This window comes from Orycteropus afer, unplaced genomic scaffold (assembly GCF_000298275.1).
Source record: "Orycteropus afer afer isolate SDZICR_OR568_19922 unplaced genomic scaffold, OryAfe1.0 scaffold00004, whole genome shotgun sequence".
NCBI lineage: Eukaryota > Metazoa > Chordata > Mammalia > Tubulidentata > Orycteropodidae > Orycteropus > Orycteropus afer.
Genome location: NW_006921591.1, coordinates 904,477 through 924,290, shown reverse-complemented (window position 1 = coordinate 924,290; position 19,814 = coordinate 904,477). Strand labels below are relative to the sequence as shown.

At 42.8% G+C, this 19,814-nt stretch overlaps 1 protein-coding gene across 1 annotated transcript in view; it reads left to right on the top strand.

Annotated features, from left to right (window-relative positions):
- The window catches only part of MGAT5 (alpha-1,6-mannosylglycoprotein 6-beta-N-acetylglucosaminyltransferase), a 381,222-nt gene that overhangs the window by 113,879 nt on the left and 247,529 nt on the right, over positions 1–19,814 (top strand). The window contains exons 3-4 of the mRNA XM_007937586.2: positions 9,138–9,214; positions 10,858–10,947. Coding sequence (XP_007935777.1) covers positions 9,138–9,214; positions 10,858–10,947 — 167 coding nt within the window. The remainder of the gene's footprint in view (positions 1–9,137; positions 9,215–10,857; positions 10,948–19,814) is intronic.

The following is a 19,814-nucleotide window of genomic DNA, read 5'->3' as shown; positions in this document are numbered from 1 at the left end:
TAATTTGCAAATTATTCCACTGTCATTAATAGAAACCCAATTCCCCCTAAGCAAAGACTCCTCCTTTCCCCTCTCCCTCCTGCTCCTGGTAACCACCAGCAAGTTTTGGTCTCTGTACATTTGCCTAACCTTATTTCACTGTGGCCATTGTCTGGGAATTTATTGCTCTGAACTGCTGAAGCAAAGCCAGCTGATGTAGTTCTGAACTGTGCTGGGCCTCCAGGCAGAGTGGAAATGGAGTCATTCCTGGCTGGGAGCAGAGCACAGGGCCAACAGTGTGCTCACATGGGTGAGCTGTGCAGGGCCATCTGATAAGTGTGGCTACATGTTCCTATCAGATGTTTCCGGAGAAAAGCAACCTTGTCCTACACACACAGCATAATCACTGGAGACCCTTTATCTTTTGAGAGGAAATGTGTGTGGGGTATCTTTGGGCTGAATGGAGTCCTCTCTCATGAAGATAGTTATCTTAGCTGTTGACAAAGGAACTGGGTGAAAGGGTAGACTCAGTTTTCTAAAACTTTGTGGGGCATACAGGTGGTTATGCCTTTTAAAGTTTCTGAGAGTTCATATAAACATACTTTTTCTTATTATTATTACCTTTAAAATCCCAACGTGAGGAACCCAGTCACCCTTAAAAGCAGATGCCTGTTCAGTTCTAGATAAAAAGTTAATGATCCTGGGTTCTGCATGTTCTTAAAATGATTTTGAGTTTTGTTCCACATTTCAAACATTTGGCCTTTTTACTAAAATTAATGTATAGGACAGTGACCATGACAAAGCAGTCCCTCCTCATTGCAGGGTCAACTTTCACTCTGAAATGACTGTTTCTTGGAGCTCCCTTAAAAACCTCTCTTGCTCTCTCGCTCTGTCCCCCTCCACACATGCACACTCCACTCCACTCCACTTTCTGACTTTATAATCATTCCCCCAGGGGCATGTAGTTGAGTTTCTTACACATGGTGGCACTTTTAAGCATTGGTATAATAAGGATTCAAGCTGACCAACAGCCAGCCTCTATGTTGTTTTGTTTTGTTTTTTTAAAAAAAAACCTTATTTCTATAATCATATATCTGGATCTCTTTTGTTCAGCAGTGAGAAGTGTTTAGTATTAACTTTAAATAAGTTTGTAGTAGGTGAGTAGTTTGTGATTCTGTATGGTTAATGAAGCTTTTAAAAACACATGATGGCATATAACCCCACAAAAACCAAACCCACTGCCATTGAGTTGATTCTGACTCATAGCAACCCCCATTGGGTTTCCAAGGCGGTAAATCTTTACAGAAGTTGACTGCCTCATCTTTCTCCTGTGGAGCAACTGGTGAGTTTGAACCACTGACCTTTCCTTAGCAGTCAAGTGCTTAATCATTGCATCACCAGGGTGTCTTGTATGGTACCCAGGATACCTGTTTTTTTAAATGCATTAGGACATTTGGCATATGATTCATTGTTCACAAAACAAAAGTCTATCTTTTTAAACACGAGTACCTCACATGGGAGACAGACCATGTCCCTTTCGCCAGGATTAGAAGTAACTCATTTTTTACTGCTCTCCCTTCCTGCCTTTTTTCCTTTAATCTAAACCAAATTCCCTTTGCAATGTTTAGTGTGTAGATCAGAACTCCAAATTCCTGGCTCCTTGACTCCAAGTGAGGATCTTCTGCCCCCTTTCTACTGTGCTCTTTCTCCACTCTTCACTTCTCTGAATCACTTCTCCATACCATTGTTACAATATCTTCATTCATTTGTTAAAAAATGAATACATGTGGAGTCCTCAGTGTGCAGGCATTATGAGCAAGCTGAGCCAGAACTCGTAAGGGTCTGCCCTGCCTTCAAGCAGGTACAACTTCACTCATGTGCACCTTGTTCACTGATTTATGTGTGTCTTCCTCCTCCTCATACTACTGGCAGAGCCCTTGTCTTATGAGGATACATCTTTGGCATTTCAGCACAGAACCTGCAGGAGGCTTTTGTGTGTGTGTGGTAAAAACATATATATAATGAAACATTTTCCAATTCATTAATTTTTACATGTACAGTTCTATAACATAAATTATACTCATCATATTGTGTAAGCATCACCACTATCCTTTTCCAAATTATTTCAGCACCACTACCTGAAACCTAGTGCCTCCTAAGCAGTGGGTCCCCTTTTCCCCTTCCTCCTACCCCTACCAAAACAAACCCACTGCCATGGAGTCGATCCTGACGTATAGTGACTCCCATTGAGTTTCCAAAGCTATTAATCTTAATGCTTCATCTTTCTACTGTGGAGGAGCTGGTGGATTTGAACTACTGACCTCCTGGGTAGCAGCCAAATGCTTTATCCACTACACCACCAGAGCTCCTTCCTTCTACCCCTGCTAACCATTAAAACTGCAGCAGGCTTCTGAGAGGCAGTATCCATAGTGACTGTGGGCTGAGTTTAGAGGTAGATGCTGAGGATTTTAACATTTCTACTTTCCAAAGTATAAGATGAGATAACTGTCTTCCTTTTTCAAAGGGAAATAATGAGTATAAAATGCGATAATGTATGTGACAGAACTTTAGAATAGCAAGTAATATACCAAGGCAAGTTATTATCATCCACTTTACTGTCCTGTCCCAAATCATCTTGTTTCTAGTCTCATGGTCCCTTTGAGACCATTTACTTCTGCTCTCTCTGCCCTAATTCTCCTGCCCCTTTCTTCCTTCCTCAAAAGCAGAGAAAAGCATAAGTAAAAAAATCTGTCTGGTTCTGTATCTCTTTGTCTCTGACACTTTCAAATACATATTTGAGATGCCGCTGTCTTTCTCTGTATGTGTCTTTCTCAATATGTGTATGTATAATTCGCCTGTCAGGGAGAATCTGGCTCTCCACCTGGCAGGAACACCCTCCTTCTGTATATTGACAACATCTTTTGCTGCTCCTGCTCCTGCTGTATGTGTGTCCTTCCTGAAACCTAAGCAGTTTTGAGAGTAGGAGAAGTGTTTGTTCTCTTATATTCAACCCAATAATGGAGCACCTACTACATTGTGTGGGTACAGTCAGGTAACCGATAAACCAACAAAATTCTCACACCTAAGTAATTTGACTTTTGTGTAGACATCTGTTTGATAGTGCCATAGAATCAATACAAGAGTGAAATTCTCAGTGAGAAGACGCGTGCAGCTTGGGTTGTTGTGATGGTAAGGGGAGAAACACAGCTCTAAAAACTAGTCAAAGGTGAATTTCATGCTTACATGGAAATCTTTTTTTTTCTTTCTTTCTTTCTTTTTTTTTTTAAATTGTGATTTGGGTGAAGATTTAAAGAGCAAATTCACTTTCCATACAGCAGTTCACATACACTTTGTCTCATGACATTGACCACAATTTACCACAATGCAACAGCTCCCCTCCCTCTTCCTCCCCATAGTTACCTCTTCCCAGTGTCCATCCCTCCATGCACTCCTGCCCCCTGAGCTGTCTCCCTGTGCTTAAGCAGCCCTTTCTCCCATGATTGTTCTCTCCAAGGAGTGTATGTACCTGAGGTAAATGTTCAACTCATATGCCTGTCTTTTGTTTGGCTGGAAACCACGGATGTGGGTTCAATTCCAGACCTGAAGGGGGCAGCCAGCGGCCATAGTCTCAGTGGTTCCACCAGGCTCTATTGGACCAGCAAACCTGGTCCCCCCTGCCTTTTTTTTTTTTTTTTTTTCCTCCAAATGATTTTGAGTTTTGTTCCACATTATTCTCCCTCTCTATCAGGGATCTCCTACATAGATCCCCTTCCAAGTGGATGACTGGTAGCCAGGCACCAAGGAAATTTTTTTTTTTTTTTAGTTTTCCCTTACTCCTTCTCTGTTTAAAAAATTGGCTTGGGATGAGCATCAGGGAGAACATTCAAATAATATATATTGACAGAATCCTATCTCCCTGTTTTAATGGTACCTGAGTGACATAAGCTCAGTCTCTGAAAAGTGATACCATTAACCTGTGCAATGCGACGGATTGCTTTTATATGACCTTTCTAGCCATGGTTTTGTAACACGCACCAATAAGGTACATAGAACCCTGTGGGGGGTAGCACCATGCAGATAAGCTGTACAGAACCCTAGCAAGGGGACTGGTCAGTTTTGCCATCCTGCTAGGTTTGAAATGAGCCATCTCAGAGGCAGAAGGTAGGGGTCTTGCAACCATCAAGAAAGAAGAGCTGGGAGTGGAGGGTGTGCTTTGGACCCCATATCCCTGCACTGGGAACCTCCTCAACCCAGAAGACAAACAGAGTTGTAACATCAGTGAGAAGCAGCAGCAAAGAAATGATGGCAGCAGAATCAAGAGAAGAGCAAGAGACCATTGAGCTTCCCAGTCCATTGAGTGAGATAGCTGAGCACCTTCAGGCAGGAGGCTTGCTGGCAGAGTAGGGTGACTCCAGGCAGTTGGTGAAGATAGGTTTGCCCAGCATAGAGCCAGAGCTGAGTGCCTTCAGGCAGTGGCTTACTGGCTGAGTGGATGCCGCCAGGCACTTTTGGCAGAGATAAAAAAGAGCTTTGTTGGCACTTGCCTCAGCAAGGGCAAAGCCAGGTGTAGTATAGTGAATTACTGGGTATGGTTTTTCTACTCTTTGTAACTCCTACCAGATTACTGGGTGGGACCATGAATATAGGTGTGTAGATCTCTGATGTTGGGATTGCTTAGTTTTGTCACTTTCCCAGGCTTAAAATGAGCCCTCATAGAGGCAGCTGGAGGATCTCACTGCCATGAAGAGAGAACTATAGGTGAAGTGGAGCATGTCCTTGGACCTGAGATCCCTGTGCTGGACCTCCTTGGCTGAGAATGTCCTTGACAGAGAGATGGTGGCAGTGAAACCTGCAGGCATGAGACAGAGGGACAGGCTTACCTGGCCTTATTTCTTAAACAAATATAGATTAGAGGTTCTTTCAGAGATAAGATAGTTCTACATAAATGCAAAATAATAAAAACATTACTTATTAAAGGCTTTTGTCATCCTTGGGATGATAAGCTCCTGACAGGTTGTGTTGTACATTTTGTAAACAAAGTGGGGGAGATACCATCTGAGAAAGGCCTGAAAATCCTCAGGGGCTGTGAAGTGCTGGAGGTTTTGCTCAGATTGCTTGTGGTCAGGAAGCATCTCAGCCAATGCTCAGAGGCTGGGTCCCTCCTGTTCCTCCCATGCATGGATTCCTGCTGCCCTAGAGCTGCTAGCCATTAAATGAAAATCTTTGGAAGCTTGTTGTCTATTGAGATCCATAACTGTGTAACTAAATTAATGGGAGAAAATTTGTCATAAGATAATGGGATTGCAGAGGAGACCTTGTTGGATTAATTGAAAAACTGCAAGTTGGAGGAGGAGTAAAAAGCCTGAACTAGCAAGTGGCCTAGGACAGTTTGGTTCTTTCTGAGTGTGAAGTTAGGACCAAGGGTTAGGTAGAAACACTCGTGTGCTTGATTATTCAAACAGCACTGAGTGTCTGGTGGTGGAGCAAAAAGTATAACTTTCTCCAATGCAAATAAAAACCACAGTGAGATACGACTTCACCCCTACTAGGATGGCTATAGTTTAAAAAACAAGAAAAGAAAAGAAAGAAAACAGTAGGTATTGTTGAGGATATGGAGAAATTGAAGCCCTTGTCCATTGATGGTGGAATTATAAAATGATGCAGTCACTGGAAAATAGTTTGGTAGTTTCTCAAAAACATTAAACATAGAATTACCATGTGACCAAGTAATTCCACTCCTGGGTATATACCCAAAAGAACTGAAAGCAGAAATGCAAACATGCTTCTTCACTGATGTTCATTCCAGCACTGTTCACAATAGTCAAAAGGTGGAAACAACCTCTTTTTCCATCAACATCTGAATGGATAAACAAAATGTGGTATATACATACAATAGAATATTATTCATCCACAAAGAGAAATGAAGTCCTGATGCATACCACTATATGGATACACCTTGAAAATATTTTACTGAGCAAAGTAAGTTGACACAAAAGGACAAATATTGTATGATCTCACTTACATATAGGGTCACTGTGAGTAGGAATTGACTTGATAGAGTGTTTTGTTTTGTTTTTTTTTTCAGTTAGATGAAAGATTTAGGATAGGCAAGTGTATAGAGGCCAAAGCTTATTAGTGGTTGGTTACCAGGGGCAGAGGACTCATGGATTAGGGGACACTGAGCTTCTGTTAAGAATAATGGAAGTATTAGGAAATGGATAGTGATGGTGGTTACACAGTATAAAATTAAAAGAAAGAAAGAAAGAAAGACAAGACATAATCTTCGCATAACATCCTCACAGCCTAGGAGACGAGATGGACAAATAAAAAGAAAATGACAGGATTGTTCCCTGGAGAGACAGTGGAAAAGATAGTACAGGAGCCCAGGGACACTCAGAGGAAGATAGCACTAAATCCTGACAGTGTGACTTGAGAAGGGGGTGTTAAGGACTGTTTCCTTAGGGAGATGATGCTTACGATGAGTCTTAAAGGAGAAAGGACTTTTGCTGGTGGAGAAAGGGTAGAGGACAGAAGGGATGAGAAGAAGGGATTCTCAGGCAGCAGACTTCGTGAAGGTATCCTTACAAGAATTCTGTACAACATGTCTTTGCAGAATTAAGGATGCTCATTTTGGGAATCTCTTAACATAGCAAACGAAACTCTGGTGGCACACTAGTTAAGGCATTTGGCTACTAACCAAAAAGTCAGTGGTTTGAACCCACCAGCCAGTCCTCAGGAGAAAGATGAAGCAGTCTTCTTCAATAAAGATTTACAGGCTTGGAAACCCTATGGAGGTTGCTATGAGTTAGAGTTGACTCAGTGGCAGTGGGTTTGATTTGGGGTTTTAGCATAGCAAACATGAATCTGTACCTGGTTTTGTAAATAAAAGTTTAATAGAAAACAGCTTATACATTCATTTGCATATTGTCTATGGCTGATTTTGCACAACAATAGCAGGGCTAAGTAGTTATGACAGAGACCTTATGGCTTCCCCAAAGCCTGAAATATTTATTATCTACCACTCCTCAGAAGGAAGGTTGGGCAATCTACTTCCGTAGTGATACCGCCTCGGAAACCCAAGAGGGGTTGCTATGAGTCAGATCCGACTTGACAGATGGCAGTGCGTTTTTTTTTTTTTCTGTGATTGGTCGGTAGTATCAGCCACTGGGAGTGCAAGACCAGACTCTTCACAAATATTTACTTAATCAGTTATCATAAGAGCTGGATGAAATCTAGGTGAGTATAGTCATTCCTGTTTTTCAGATGAGGAAACTTCTGGCTTCAACAAGTTAAGTATCTTGCATTGTAATTGCTAAATGGCATGGCCTCTAATCCAGGATAAGGAGGATTTTGATTTTAGGCTATAGTTATCTTTCACAAATATAATGCTCATTGAGGAGCTCTAGTAGCATAGTGCCTAAAGCACTTGACTGCTAACCAGAGGGCTGGTGGTTCAAACCCATCAGCCACTCCTCGGAAGGAAGGTTGGGCAATCTACTTCCACAGTGATACTGCCTCAGAAACCCAAGGAGGGGTTGCTATGAGTAGGGTCCAACTTGAGGCACATAACAACAACAACAACAACAATGCTCATTGAAAACACTAAATCAAGGGGTCAAGGATTTCCCTGTTTCACATTATCAGAGGAATTGATTTTCAAGGGACAGGTGCAATTAAAATCCTTTTTAGTGTTAATTTCTATGTTAGCCCCAGCATTCACTGATGCCATTTAATTCCCCTGTCAAATGGTATTGTAGTTTAGGGTATAACTGCTGATTAGTACTTTGTATAGAAAACCATCATAAATAAATAATGGTGATGTTTTCCAAGCATTTCTGGAAAATATAGTAAGTCTCAAAAGAGAAGTCCATACATAGGTTTGTTGTTGTTGTTATGTGCCATTGAGTCAAACCCAACTCATAACGACCCCTCCTTGGGTTTCTGAGGTTGTATCACTACGGAAGTAGATTGCCCAACCTTCCTTCTTGAGGAATGGCTGGTGGGTTTGAACCGCACCAGCCTTCTGGTTAGCAGTCAAGTGCCTTAGGCACTATGTTACCAGAGCTCCTTACATAGGTTTAGGATTGTCCTAATTTATAACTAAAATGATCATTTCTAAATAAAAATCATGATCTCAGTACTCCACTGTGCCCTTAAGATGAAGCCCAAAGTCCTTATGGCTCAAGAAACCTTTCCTATTTGGGACCTGTCTGCTTCTCCAGTCTGACCTCTCAATACCTCACACTTCTTCATTCAGGCCAACATGTATTCCTGCATTTGGAGCGGCATCAGTTCTTTAATGCCATCTTTACCTTGTTCCTTTACCTGGCTCATGCCTACTTCATGTTCACATCTCAGCTAGGATGTCTCTCGATTCTGGAAGCCTTCTTTGACCCTTAGAGACTGGATTTGACCCTTATCATACCCTAATAGAATGTCTATTAAACTATTCAGTTGTTTATTTGTCTGTTGTCCACCAGTAGACCATAAGCTTCTTGAAGACATTCTTTTTGTTCTTCCTCTTTATCTAGGAATCCACTAGATTCTAGCCAATATAAAGAGAATTTATTGTGAGAAAATCCTTAAAGCAATCAAGAGCTCTTTGAGGAACTCTGTGAACCAGGTCTGTAAGAAGCTGTGCCTCATGGGACCAGATTGGGAGTTCATCAGGTCTCAGCTGATCTGCCTGAGACTCTCTGCTCCTCTGCATATCAGCTCTGTGCGCCTTTCTCCTGCTCACACATATGTCTTCAGAAGTATAGTCATGGCCTCAGCTTGCCTGCATCACCAAGAATGGCCCCACCAGCCCTGGTGGACCCTCAGTCTCATGGCTTACTTTCCTGCTCCCTACTTGTTTGATTTTCCAATTGCAAATTAAGAGTATGGACTCTGGTTGGCTCAACTTGCCCATTCAAGCTAGGCCACACATGTCATATTTCTCTGGCTATCCTGGAGCTAGGCTGTCCTTGGTTCAGGTCCCCAACTGCAGAATGGTCAGCTATGTTTAGACTTCATGGAGTTCCATGGGTCAGAACATGGCTGGCTACCAGTACGGACCCCTCCTCTTGGCTTCTCTTTTTGCTTCTTTGCTTGGAAGGATGTTGGACTTGTGTTTTTTCAATGTCATGGTATCCTTTGCTGTTTTCTGTCTTTTACAGATATCATTAATGGAGCTCAAGAAAAATGTGTATTGCCTCCTATGGATGGCTATCCCCACTGTGAGGGGAAAATCAAGGTAAGGCAGACATGATGCTTGCTTATTTCCATCATCCTCAATCTGCTCTATCACCGTCCCCCTCCCTGCCCCAGCTATATGGATGGGGGAGTGAGCTATTTAAAGAGTACCTCAGTCCTGCCAGTTCGGGGCTGTGACCATGTTGGTGCCTTTTCTGCTGCCACCTCTATGTGTCTGACTAAGACAACAGTTCTGACTGGTCACATTGAAAGAGCCAGGGCCATTTCAGGCTCTGCTGTGCCTTTGAAGCAGGGATCCTTCCAGAGCTAATGACAAAGGACTGCTGTTAATTCAGTGTCCTACCTCTCTTCTCTCCAGTCTTCAGACTCCTGCACTGAAGTCTCCAGATTGTGGTTTAAATGTCACATTTGCATTTGGGGTTGAGAACCCAGAAGCTCTTAGGCACTCATTCACTCTTTTAAAACTTTTTTTTTTTTTTTTTTTTAAGTTTTAAGTTTTAAGTCCTCTTTGTCTAGTCTGCCCTCTGGGAATCCACTCCCTGCTGGGTGGTTTTCAGAGAAAAGTTTGTTTAGTTATGCAGTTGGGATGGTGATTCTAAACCCTAGAAGAACCATTTTCATCTTCTGGGGTTATTTTAGGAGCTCTGGTGGCACAGTAGTTAAGGCATTGGGCTGTTAACCAAAAGCCAGTGGTTCGAACTCACCAGCCCCTCCACAGGAAAAAAATGAGGCAGTCTGCTTCAGTAAAGATTTACAACCTTGGAAACCTATGGAGGTCGCTGTGGGTTGCACTTGACTTGATGGCAGTGGATTTGGTTTGGTTTGGTTTTGGGGTTAGTATGCCTGTGAAAGGAGCTCTGGTAGCGTAGTGCCTAAGGCACTTGACTGCTAGCCAGAAGGCTGGTGGTTCAAACCCACCAGCCACTTCTCGGAAGGAAGATGGGACAATCTACTTCCGTAGTGATTCTGCCTCAGAAACCCAAGGTGGGGTCGCTACGAATCAGGTCCGACTCGACGGCACATAACAACACAACATGCCTGTGAATGAACATTCATTCACTCATTCCACGCTCTGTTCTGGGCACTGTACAAAGGGCAGGTGAACTGTGTTTGCTTGAACAAGGGATACTTAGTTGCAAGTGCCCCATTAATCGAAAAAAACCAAACCAGTTGCTATTGAGCCATTTCTCACTCATGGCAACCCCATGTATATCAGAATAGAACTGCATGTAGGGTTTTCAAGGCTGTGATTTTAGGAAGCAGTTTGACAGGCCTGTCTTCCATAGTACCTCTGAGTGGGTTGGAACTGCCAGCCTTTTAGTTAGTAGTGGAGAGCTTAACCATTTGTACTACTCAGGATCCCATTAGGCACTTGATTTTGATAAAACTCCCCAACCATTGCCTCTCCTGGGCTTTATGACCTGGACTTTTCCACAACCTCTTTCCAATGTGAGCACCTCTGTGAGGCCCAGCTCCAGCCAGTGTGTCTACCTGTGAATCATTCAGGAGCTGAACAGTGGTTCTGTTGACTTGCTCAGGGAATCCATCACTTGTTATTTAGGCCACACTGTGAGCCATTCACTCCACCCTTGGTCTCCCTCCCATCTCTTCTGTCAGCAGATGTTCAGGGGTCCAGAGAAAGGGCTGCTAAGAGATGTCTTTGTCTGGTTCTTGTCATTTCAGTGGATGAAAGATATGTGGCGGTCGGATCCCTGCTACGCAGACTACGGAGTTGACGGGTCCACATGTTCCTTTTTTATTTACCTCAGTGAGGTGAGTCAAGTCTGTGGTGTCTAGAGGTGATATGTGTGTATTGTCTTTTGTATCTGAACATGGAATTTGAAAAGTTTTAAAACGTGTATTTTTCCATGAAGGGCATATATTTCTCTACTTTATTATTCTCCCCATGTAAGAAGACCTTTTTTCCTGAGGGAAAACAGCCGAAGTTAGGTATTTACTTTCTCTTGCTTTTTATGTGGGCTTCATTTTCTTTGGTACCTTTGCATTTAAGTAGCAACTTAAAAAAAAAGTCATAGAGCCTTTTTTGGCAAGATTGCCTCATACCCACTGTTCTCATGAGAACTCCAGAGCTAATGATAGTCATTAAGCTAACCAGAACTGGAAACAGTTGCTGTCCAGTTGATTTCCTAGTTGTAACAACCCTGTGTGGTCATGGTAGAGCTGTGCTCCATAGGGTTTTCAATGACTGATTTCTTGGAAGTAGATCTCCAGGCACTAACCATTTGTGCCACCCAGGGACTCCAGTTATTAAAATACCTCTTAGAAATTAAAAGCATTGATTGTAGATCATAGCCAGTGAAACAATGGAATTTGTTAATAGGTTTACATGATCTCCATTTGACATTTAGGAGAGTCAAGAGGGTATAGTAGAGTTATGACTTACCATATATGTACATTTATCTAGCTAGCTATATCACCTATATAGAGAGGAGGAACTAAGTAGAAAATCAACACCCGTACTCCCTTCCCCTCATGGACAATGAGCAACCCCTTAGGGTCTTGTGAAACAGGTGCTCATACTAATTTCAGAGAAGATTCACTCAGGCCAGGCTTTCTGCTGCCATTTCTTTTGATTGACTCCTGCATTTTTTCATTGTTGTTGCCCTTTCACCGGTAGTAGTAACAACTCTGTGATGATACCATGCAGGAAGAAGAATGCCTCTATTTTTAAGAATTAAGGTGTTGCACAGCTGAATCAGATTCTTTTGCCCTCTTTTGCCCTCTTTTCCCCATGAGACTCAGGTGCCTCTCTGCTCTTTGTACAAGGTAACCAGAAGGAGCATCTTTTGGGGATGGAGGCCAAACCAGCATTATTAAGGGCTCATGGCCCTGTATTCTGTGGATTTTAGCTCCTCTGGCTGTCTCTCAAGGACCCCTCGTGGTACAGTGGTTAAGCACGTAATTACTAGCTGAAAAGTCAGTACTTGAAACCCACCAACTGCTCCATGGGAGAAAGATGAGGTAGTCTGCTTCTGTAAAGATTGATAGCCTTGGAAACTCTGTGGAGCAATTCTACTCTGTCCTACAGGGTCACCATGAGTCAGCTCTTTTTTTTTTTAAATTGTGATTTGGATAAAAGTTTACAGAGTAAATTCACTTTCCATACATCAGCTCACATACACTTTGTCTCATGACATTGACTACAATTTCCCACAATGCAACAGCTCCCCTCCCACTTCCTCCCCATAGTTACCTCTTCCCTGTGTCCTTCCCTCCCATGCATTCCTGCCCCCTGAGCTGTCTCTCTGTGCATACACAGCCCTTGTATTCTCCCATGATTGATCTCTCCAAGGAGTGTGTCTACCTAATGTAAATATTCATCTCATATGCCTGTCTTTTGTTTGACTGAAAGCCACAGGAATGGTTAAATGCCAGACCAGAAGGGCATGTAGGGGCCATAGTCTTAGTGGTTCCACTAGTCTCTATCAGAACAACAAACCTAGTCATTTTTTTTTTTTTTTTTTAAATGATTTTGAGTTTTGTTACACAGTGTTCTCCCTCTCTATCCAGGATCTCCTATGTAGATCATCCTTCAAGTGGTTGACAGTGGTAGCTGGGCACCATCTAGTTCTTCTGGTCTCATAGTCATATAGGCTGCAGATCACATGGTGTACCAGTCGCTTGGATTATTTGTTCCCATCAGTCTTTGGTTTTCTTCATTCTTCTTTGCTCTGGATGAGGAGGTACCCATCATCACATCTAGATGGCCATTTGCAAGTTCTTAAGATCCCAGTTGCTACTCGCCAAAGTAGGATGTGGAAGAATGTTTTGTGTAGTATGTTATGCCAATTGAGCTTGATGTCCCCTGAGCATAAGTCAGATTTGACTAAATGGCAGTGAGTTTGGTTTTGGTTTTTGGCTGCTTCTCTTCTAAACCATTTCTTCTTTCTCCTCAGTATTGTCCAATACTTTGCCTTTTTGTTGGGGGGGGGGGATGAGGTCACCCCATAGTTACCCTAGCCATGCCATAACTAATGATGGTTAAAGTACCTTCTGGAAATTGAAGGCACTGAGAGTTGGGTGTGTGAGCTTCCTTATTAGCAAGCTGTTGGGAAATTGATTTAGTAGCATTTATTTAGTGTGTTTCTGGCTAGTGAGTTCCATGGCCTGTCTTCTTACTGAGTAAGGCCTGGGGCCCTAGGGTGAGCCTTCACTCTAGTAAGAAGTCAATTAGAAGTACCTTTCCTACCCTGAGGAAAAGACTCCTTATAAAATTTAATTTTCAAAAGTTTTCTTCCCTTTTCCTTTTGATAGAATTTAGTCAGAGTCCAGCTGTGCTCCCTGATTGACAAGCTGAGCTAATTTCACACCCATATAAGAGTTTGCATATTGGAATGGACTTTTAAAGAAAAAGTAGAAGATTTTACATTTACTTCAGCCTTGTCGCTACCTTTTAGGGCTGGAGCTGGAAAGGTTTGGGCGAATAGTCTAGAAGGAAAAAAAACAAAAAAAAAATCCAAGACTTGCCATAAAGTCTATTTCTATTCATAATGACCCCATGCATGTTGCTCTGGTTACCTAGTACTGCTCTGACAAGAATATACCACAAATGAGATGTTTGAACAAACAGGAGTTTATTCTCTTACAGTTTGGAGGCTTTAAGTCCAAGTTCAAGGTGCCAGGCTCTAAGGGCTGTGTGAAAGCCCCTCGACTCTGTGCTTCAGCTCTGCCTCTTGCTTCTGGACCACTGAAGCGAGAGGCATCTCTTCACTCAGGTAGCTACTGGCTGCTGAGGCTAACAAGCCCAAGGTTGACAAATAAAATGGCACAGTCCTGATGTTACCAAACTGCATAGCAGGCCATTCATTCAAGTCCATTGACAGTCCCAAGGTCAACAGAGCATGGCAGACTGCTGAAGAATGACAGAACTACATGAAGGGTTCAAGTGTGTCATAAGCTAGAGACCATTTCCAAAATTGTTTCCTATATATGGCCAAATAGACACTCAGTTAACTTAGCTAACATTTTTTATGGCCTTTGAGGTAGTTAGCTGAAGATAGTTTCAAGATGTCAGTTTGCCTGGGACATTTTACGTGGATCCTTGGTTTAATTTTAGATTTCAAATCAATTTTTAGTTCTTGTTTACTGATCTAATAGAATTTAACTTTTTTTGATTTCTGGTAATGTAGAAATTCAACTATTTTTCAGGTAAAATTATTAGAGATGTTTTCTAAAGCCAATTAATTCTTCCTATCTAGTACTTTTCAAATTCTAGATAACATTTATGGCTTTTGGATACTGTTAAGTAGTCCAGGGTCTTTTCTAGCTTTCTTTAAACGTTCATTGTTATTTCACTAAACCCTCAATGCTGTACTTCTGGGATCATTTGCCAGATTTCTCTTACAATTGGGAAGATGTTTAAGTGGGACATCTTCATTGGTGGAGGCAGCATTGACTTGTTTGCTTACTTGTACCAGTGACTTTTACTTCTTTCTTAATCCTTATTAAAGTGACAGTTCTTGTTTCTATTTGACTTTAGCCTTAGAACTTTGACAGATGCCAGAGGGCATGAAGTCAAGTGTCCCTTACAGTCAGTCACTAGGAGAATTGAAGCACTGACTTAGGCCAGTCTCAGGAGCTAGCACTCTTCCTTCATTTTTCTTTCCATGGTTGTCTTGGTATGCCAACTTCCACTGCATTATGACATTGTAAACTTCTGCTTATCCTTATGTGTTATACTGGATTCTCTAGAGAAACAAAAACTAGTAAAGCTTATATATATGTATATGTATATATAGAGAGAAATTTATCTTAGGAAAATGGCTCACACACTTATAGAAGCTGGCAAGTCCAAAGTTCCTGGATCAAACGTCAAGCTGGAGGCTTTTCCACTTCAAGCTGGAGGCTTTTCCCAACTCTAGCAACTGCAGGCGCTGAGGAGCTCAAGGCTGGCAGGCAGTACACTGGCTGTTGACGCCAACGAATGATGAATCCAAGATCTCCAGGCCAAATGGTGGACTATTCACTCACGGACAGTTGTAGGCAGCACAACAGAATCCCGATCCACAGAAGAATGTCTCTTTTCCCAGGATGTCCTTGGATATACTGGGAGCAGGCCACACCCCTAGGGAAACTCCCTTTCACCAAATTGCCTGCTCAGAACATAATCATCTGATCCCATCATGGGAATAACCACATCACAACAGCTTAAACCACACAGAATTGTGGCCCAGCCAAGTTGACACACAGCTCCAACTATCACAGTCCACCCCTTGTCAACTTGGCAGTTGTACACATCTTCTAAACCATATGTAATCTCTAAATAAAGACAATTATAAAGTCATATTTGCACCTAACATGATATGCTAACACATGTACTACCAAAATGCATTAACCTTATTTACATTTCACAGTTCATAACAGAAGGAAACAAAAATATTTGATGCACATATATAATGAAGAAATATAACAATCACAGTCCTCGTTTCTGTAGCTGGTGATGTGGTCGTAGCTGATATTCAGAACTACCTTCTTCCATCACCCATTCTGTATTTCCCTTGCCCTCAACAAGCATCTCAGCTAGTTGTGGTTCTTTACCTGGTGGGGTGACCCAAACCTTCATTCCTGAAGGGTCTGAGCCATTAGAAGTCATATCAGAATTAGGTTGCTGTAATTTTCCATTGACTTTAATCACAAGGCATGGTAGTACTAAGAGACGTCCTAAAGAATCTCCTGTATTCCAAACATATTCTTTTTTACCTCCATTATGTAAAGCCAATCCAATTTCCCCTTGGTAATCAGGATCTATCACATCAGATAGCAATAATGCCCTTCTTTGTTGATCTGGAGGCATGAGGAAGCCAAAATGGCTGGGTGGCATTCTGAATTTCCAGTTCAATACAATCAGTATTGTGTCTCCAGGTGGAAGTGGTCATCCCTTTGGGACTAAGATCCCAGACCTGCAGAGCATAGGGTAGCAGGGACAGGAAGCAAAAATTTTTGAGTGGGTCACTAGGGGTAATAGTGAGTGGTACCACTCCTGTTTCCACCCCTTGGTTCCTGGACCCGTGAATCCTGGCTATTGGAGAAACAGAACCATATATTGGATGCTGGTTTAGAGCATATACAGCCTCCTGGAGAACATTGCCCCAACCCTTCAAGGTATTGCCACCTAGCTGGCACTATATTTGTGTTTTTAAGAGGCCATTCCATCGTTCTATCAAGCCAGCTGCTTCAGGAGATGGGGAACATGGTAAGACCAGTGAATTCCATGAGCATAAGCTATTGCCACACTTCATGTGCTGTGAAATGAGTCCCTTGATCTGAAGCAGTGCTGTATGGGATATCGTGATGGTGGATAAGGCATTCTATAAGTCCACAGATGGTAGTTTTAGCAGAAGCATTGCGTGCAGGGAAGACAAATCCATATCCAGAATAAGTATCTATTCCAGTAAGAACAAAACACTGTCCTTTCCATGATGGAAGTGATCCAATGTAATCAACCTGCCACCACATTGGTGGCTGATCACCCCGAGGAATAGTTCCATATTGCAGACTCAGCGTTGGTCTCTGCTGCTGGCAGATTGGGCACTCAGCAGTGGTAGTAGCCAAATCAGCCTTGGTAAGTGGGAGTCCATGTTGCTGAGCCCATGCATAACCACCATCCCTGCCACCATGGCCACTTTGTTCATAAGCCTGTTGAGCAATGACAGGAGTAGCTGGGGAAAAAGGACAGCTGGTTTCCACTGAACGTGTCATCCTATCCACCTAATTGTTAAAGTCCTCCTCTGCTGAGCTCACCTTTTGGTGGGCATTCACATGAGACACAAATACCTTTACTCCTTTGGCCCATTCAGAGAGATCTATCCACATACTTCTTCTCCATACATCCTTATCACCAATCTTCCAATCATGCTCCTTCTAAGTCCCAGACCATCCAGCTAAGCCACTAGCCATAGCCCATGAATCCGTATATAATCGCACATCTGGCCATTTCTTACTCCATGCAAAGTGAACAGCCATACGCACGGCTCGAAGTTCTGCCCATTGAGAGGATTTCCCTTCACCACTGCCCTTTAAGGAAGTCCCAGAAAGGGGCTACAGTGCTGCTGCTGTCCACTTTCGAGTGGTGCCTGCATATCACACAGAACATCTGTAAACTAGGCATGAATTTTCTCGTCCTCAGTCAACTGATCATAAGGAACTCCCCATGAGGCCATAGGTGCAGAGTGGGACAGGGAAGGTAATGTGACTGGAGTGGAGACCATAGGCATTTGGTCCACTTCCTCATGCAACTTACTTGTGCCTTCAGGTCCTGCTTGAGCCCGATCTGTGATATACCACTTCCATTTAATGATGGAGTGCTGCTGTGCACGTCCAACTTTGACTCTATGGGTCAGACAACACCCAGTTCATGATGGGCAGCTCAGGCCTCATGGTGACTTGGTGGCCCACAGTTAGGTGTTCAGTCTCTAATAAAGCCCAGTAACAAGCCAAAAGCTCTTTCTCAAAAGGACAGTAGTTATCTACAGAGGATGGTAGGGCTTTGCTCCAAAACCCCAAGGGTCTGCGTTGTGATTCACCAATAGGGACCTGCCAAAGACTCCAAACAGCATCTCTATCTACTACAGACACTTCAAGCACCATTGGATCGGCCGGATCATATGGCTGAGTAGCCTGCACCGCAGGCTGAACCTGTTGCAGAGCCTTCTGTTGTTCTGGGCCCCACTCAAAACTAGCAGCCGTCCGAGTCAATTGATAAATAGGCCACAGCAACGCACCCAAATGAGAGATATGTTGCCTCCAAAATCCAAAGAGGCCCACTAGACATTGTGCCTCCTTTTTAGTTGTGGGGGAAGCCAGATACAATAACTTATCCTTCACTTTAGTAGGAATATCTCGACATGCCCCACACCATTGGACCCCTAGAAATTTCACTGAGGTGGAAGGTGCCTGAATTTTCATTGGGTTAATTTCCCAACCTCTAGTACACATATGTCTCAACACTAAATCTAGAGTCATCAATACTTCTTCTTTACTAGGTCCAATCAGCATATTGTCATCAATATAATGGACCAGTGTGATGTCTTGTGGAAGTGAAAGGCAATCAAGATCCCTACGGACTAAATTATGACATAGTGCCGGGGAGTTGATATACCCCTGAGGAAGATCTGTAAAATTATACTGTTGGCCTTGCCAGCTGAAGGCAAACTGCTTCTGATGGTCTTTTGAGATTGGTATTGAGAAAACGGCATTGGCCAGCTCAATAGCTGCATACCAAGTACCAGGAGATGTACTAATTTACTCGAGCAATGAAACCACATCAGGAACAGCAGCTGCAATTGGAGTCACCACCTGATTAAGTTTATGATAATCTACTGTCATTCTCCAAGATCCACCTGCTTTTTTGCACAGGCCAAATAGGTGAATTAAGTGGGGATGTGTGGGAATCACTACCCTGCACCCCTCCTTAATGGTGGCAGTAACCTCTGCAACCCCTCTAGGGATGCTGTACTGCTTTTGGTTTACTATTTTTGTAGGTAGAGGCAGTCCTAATGGCTGCCACTTGGCTTTTCCTACCATAATAGCCCTTACTCCACAAGTCAGGGAGCCAATGTGGGAATTCTGCCAATTGCTGACTAAATCTATTCCAATTATGCATTCTGGCACTGGGGAAATCACTACAGGATGGATTCGGGGACCCACTGGACCCACTGTGAGATGCACCTTAGCTAAGATTCCATCAATAACTTCATCTCCATATGTCCCCACTCTTACTGGTGGGCCACAATGACGCTTTGGGTCTCCTGGAATTAGTGTCAATTCAGAGCCAGTGTCCATTAATCCCCGAAAACTCTGATTATTTCCTTTTCCCCAATGAACAGTCACTCTTGTAAAAAGCCACAGATCCCTTTGGGGAAACCTAACAGAAAGACTGAAATTATAGATTATTGGCAATGTAGTAGGGTCCTTCCTCTAAGGGACCTGGCCTCCCCTTCATTCAAAGTGTTGTGGGTCTGTAAACTGACTCCAGTCTGGGAATTGATTGAGAGGTCGTGACACTGTATTCTGGTGATTCAACCTGGGTTGCTGTTCATGTGACCTAGAATTCTTCTGTCTATACAGATCAAGTAAATATTTAGTAGGCTTGCCATGTATTTCACTACTAAGAACACTATGAGCAAGTAGCCAATGCCATAATTCCACACGAGTCAGACTATTCTGATTAGTATTCAGAATTTGCTGTCCATGATGGTAACCACTCCCACCTTGTCTTTGTCAATTAACTTCTGCCACTTGGCCCCTACTACCACGGGTTCCAATCTGCCACATCGTAGTTAAGTGTCTTAATTCAATTAGGGCAGTTCTCACTGTCAAATCAGGTTTACATAAAATAGCAATCACAGCAGTCCTCAAAGATGCTGGAGCTCCCTTCACAAATTTATTCCTAATGGTACTGGTGAAAGGGATGTCTTCTGGACTCTCCATTTCTGGCTCGAGGGGTCTAATCTGATAAATCCATTAAAACAGGCCAATTTCCCCAAGCCTCTGGATACCTTCTCCAACTTTATACCAAGGCAGGTCTGTTACTTCAACTGTACTTAAGGTAGGCTACTGCATAATCCATGCCTCAGTAAGCCAACCAAATAAACTATTAGATCCTTTCCTAACCTCTCGAG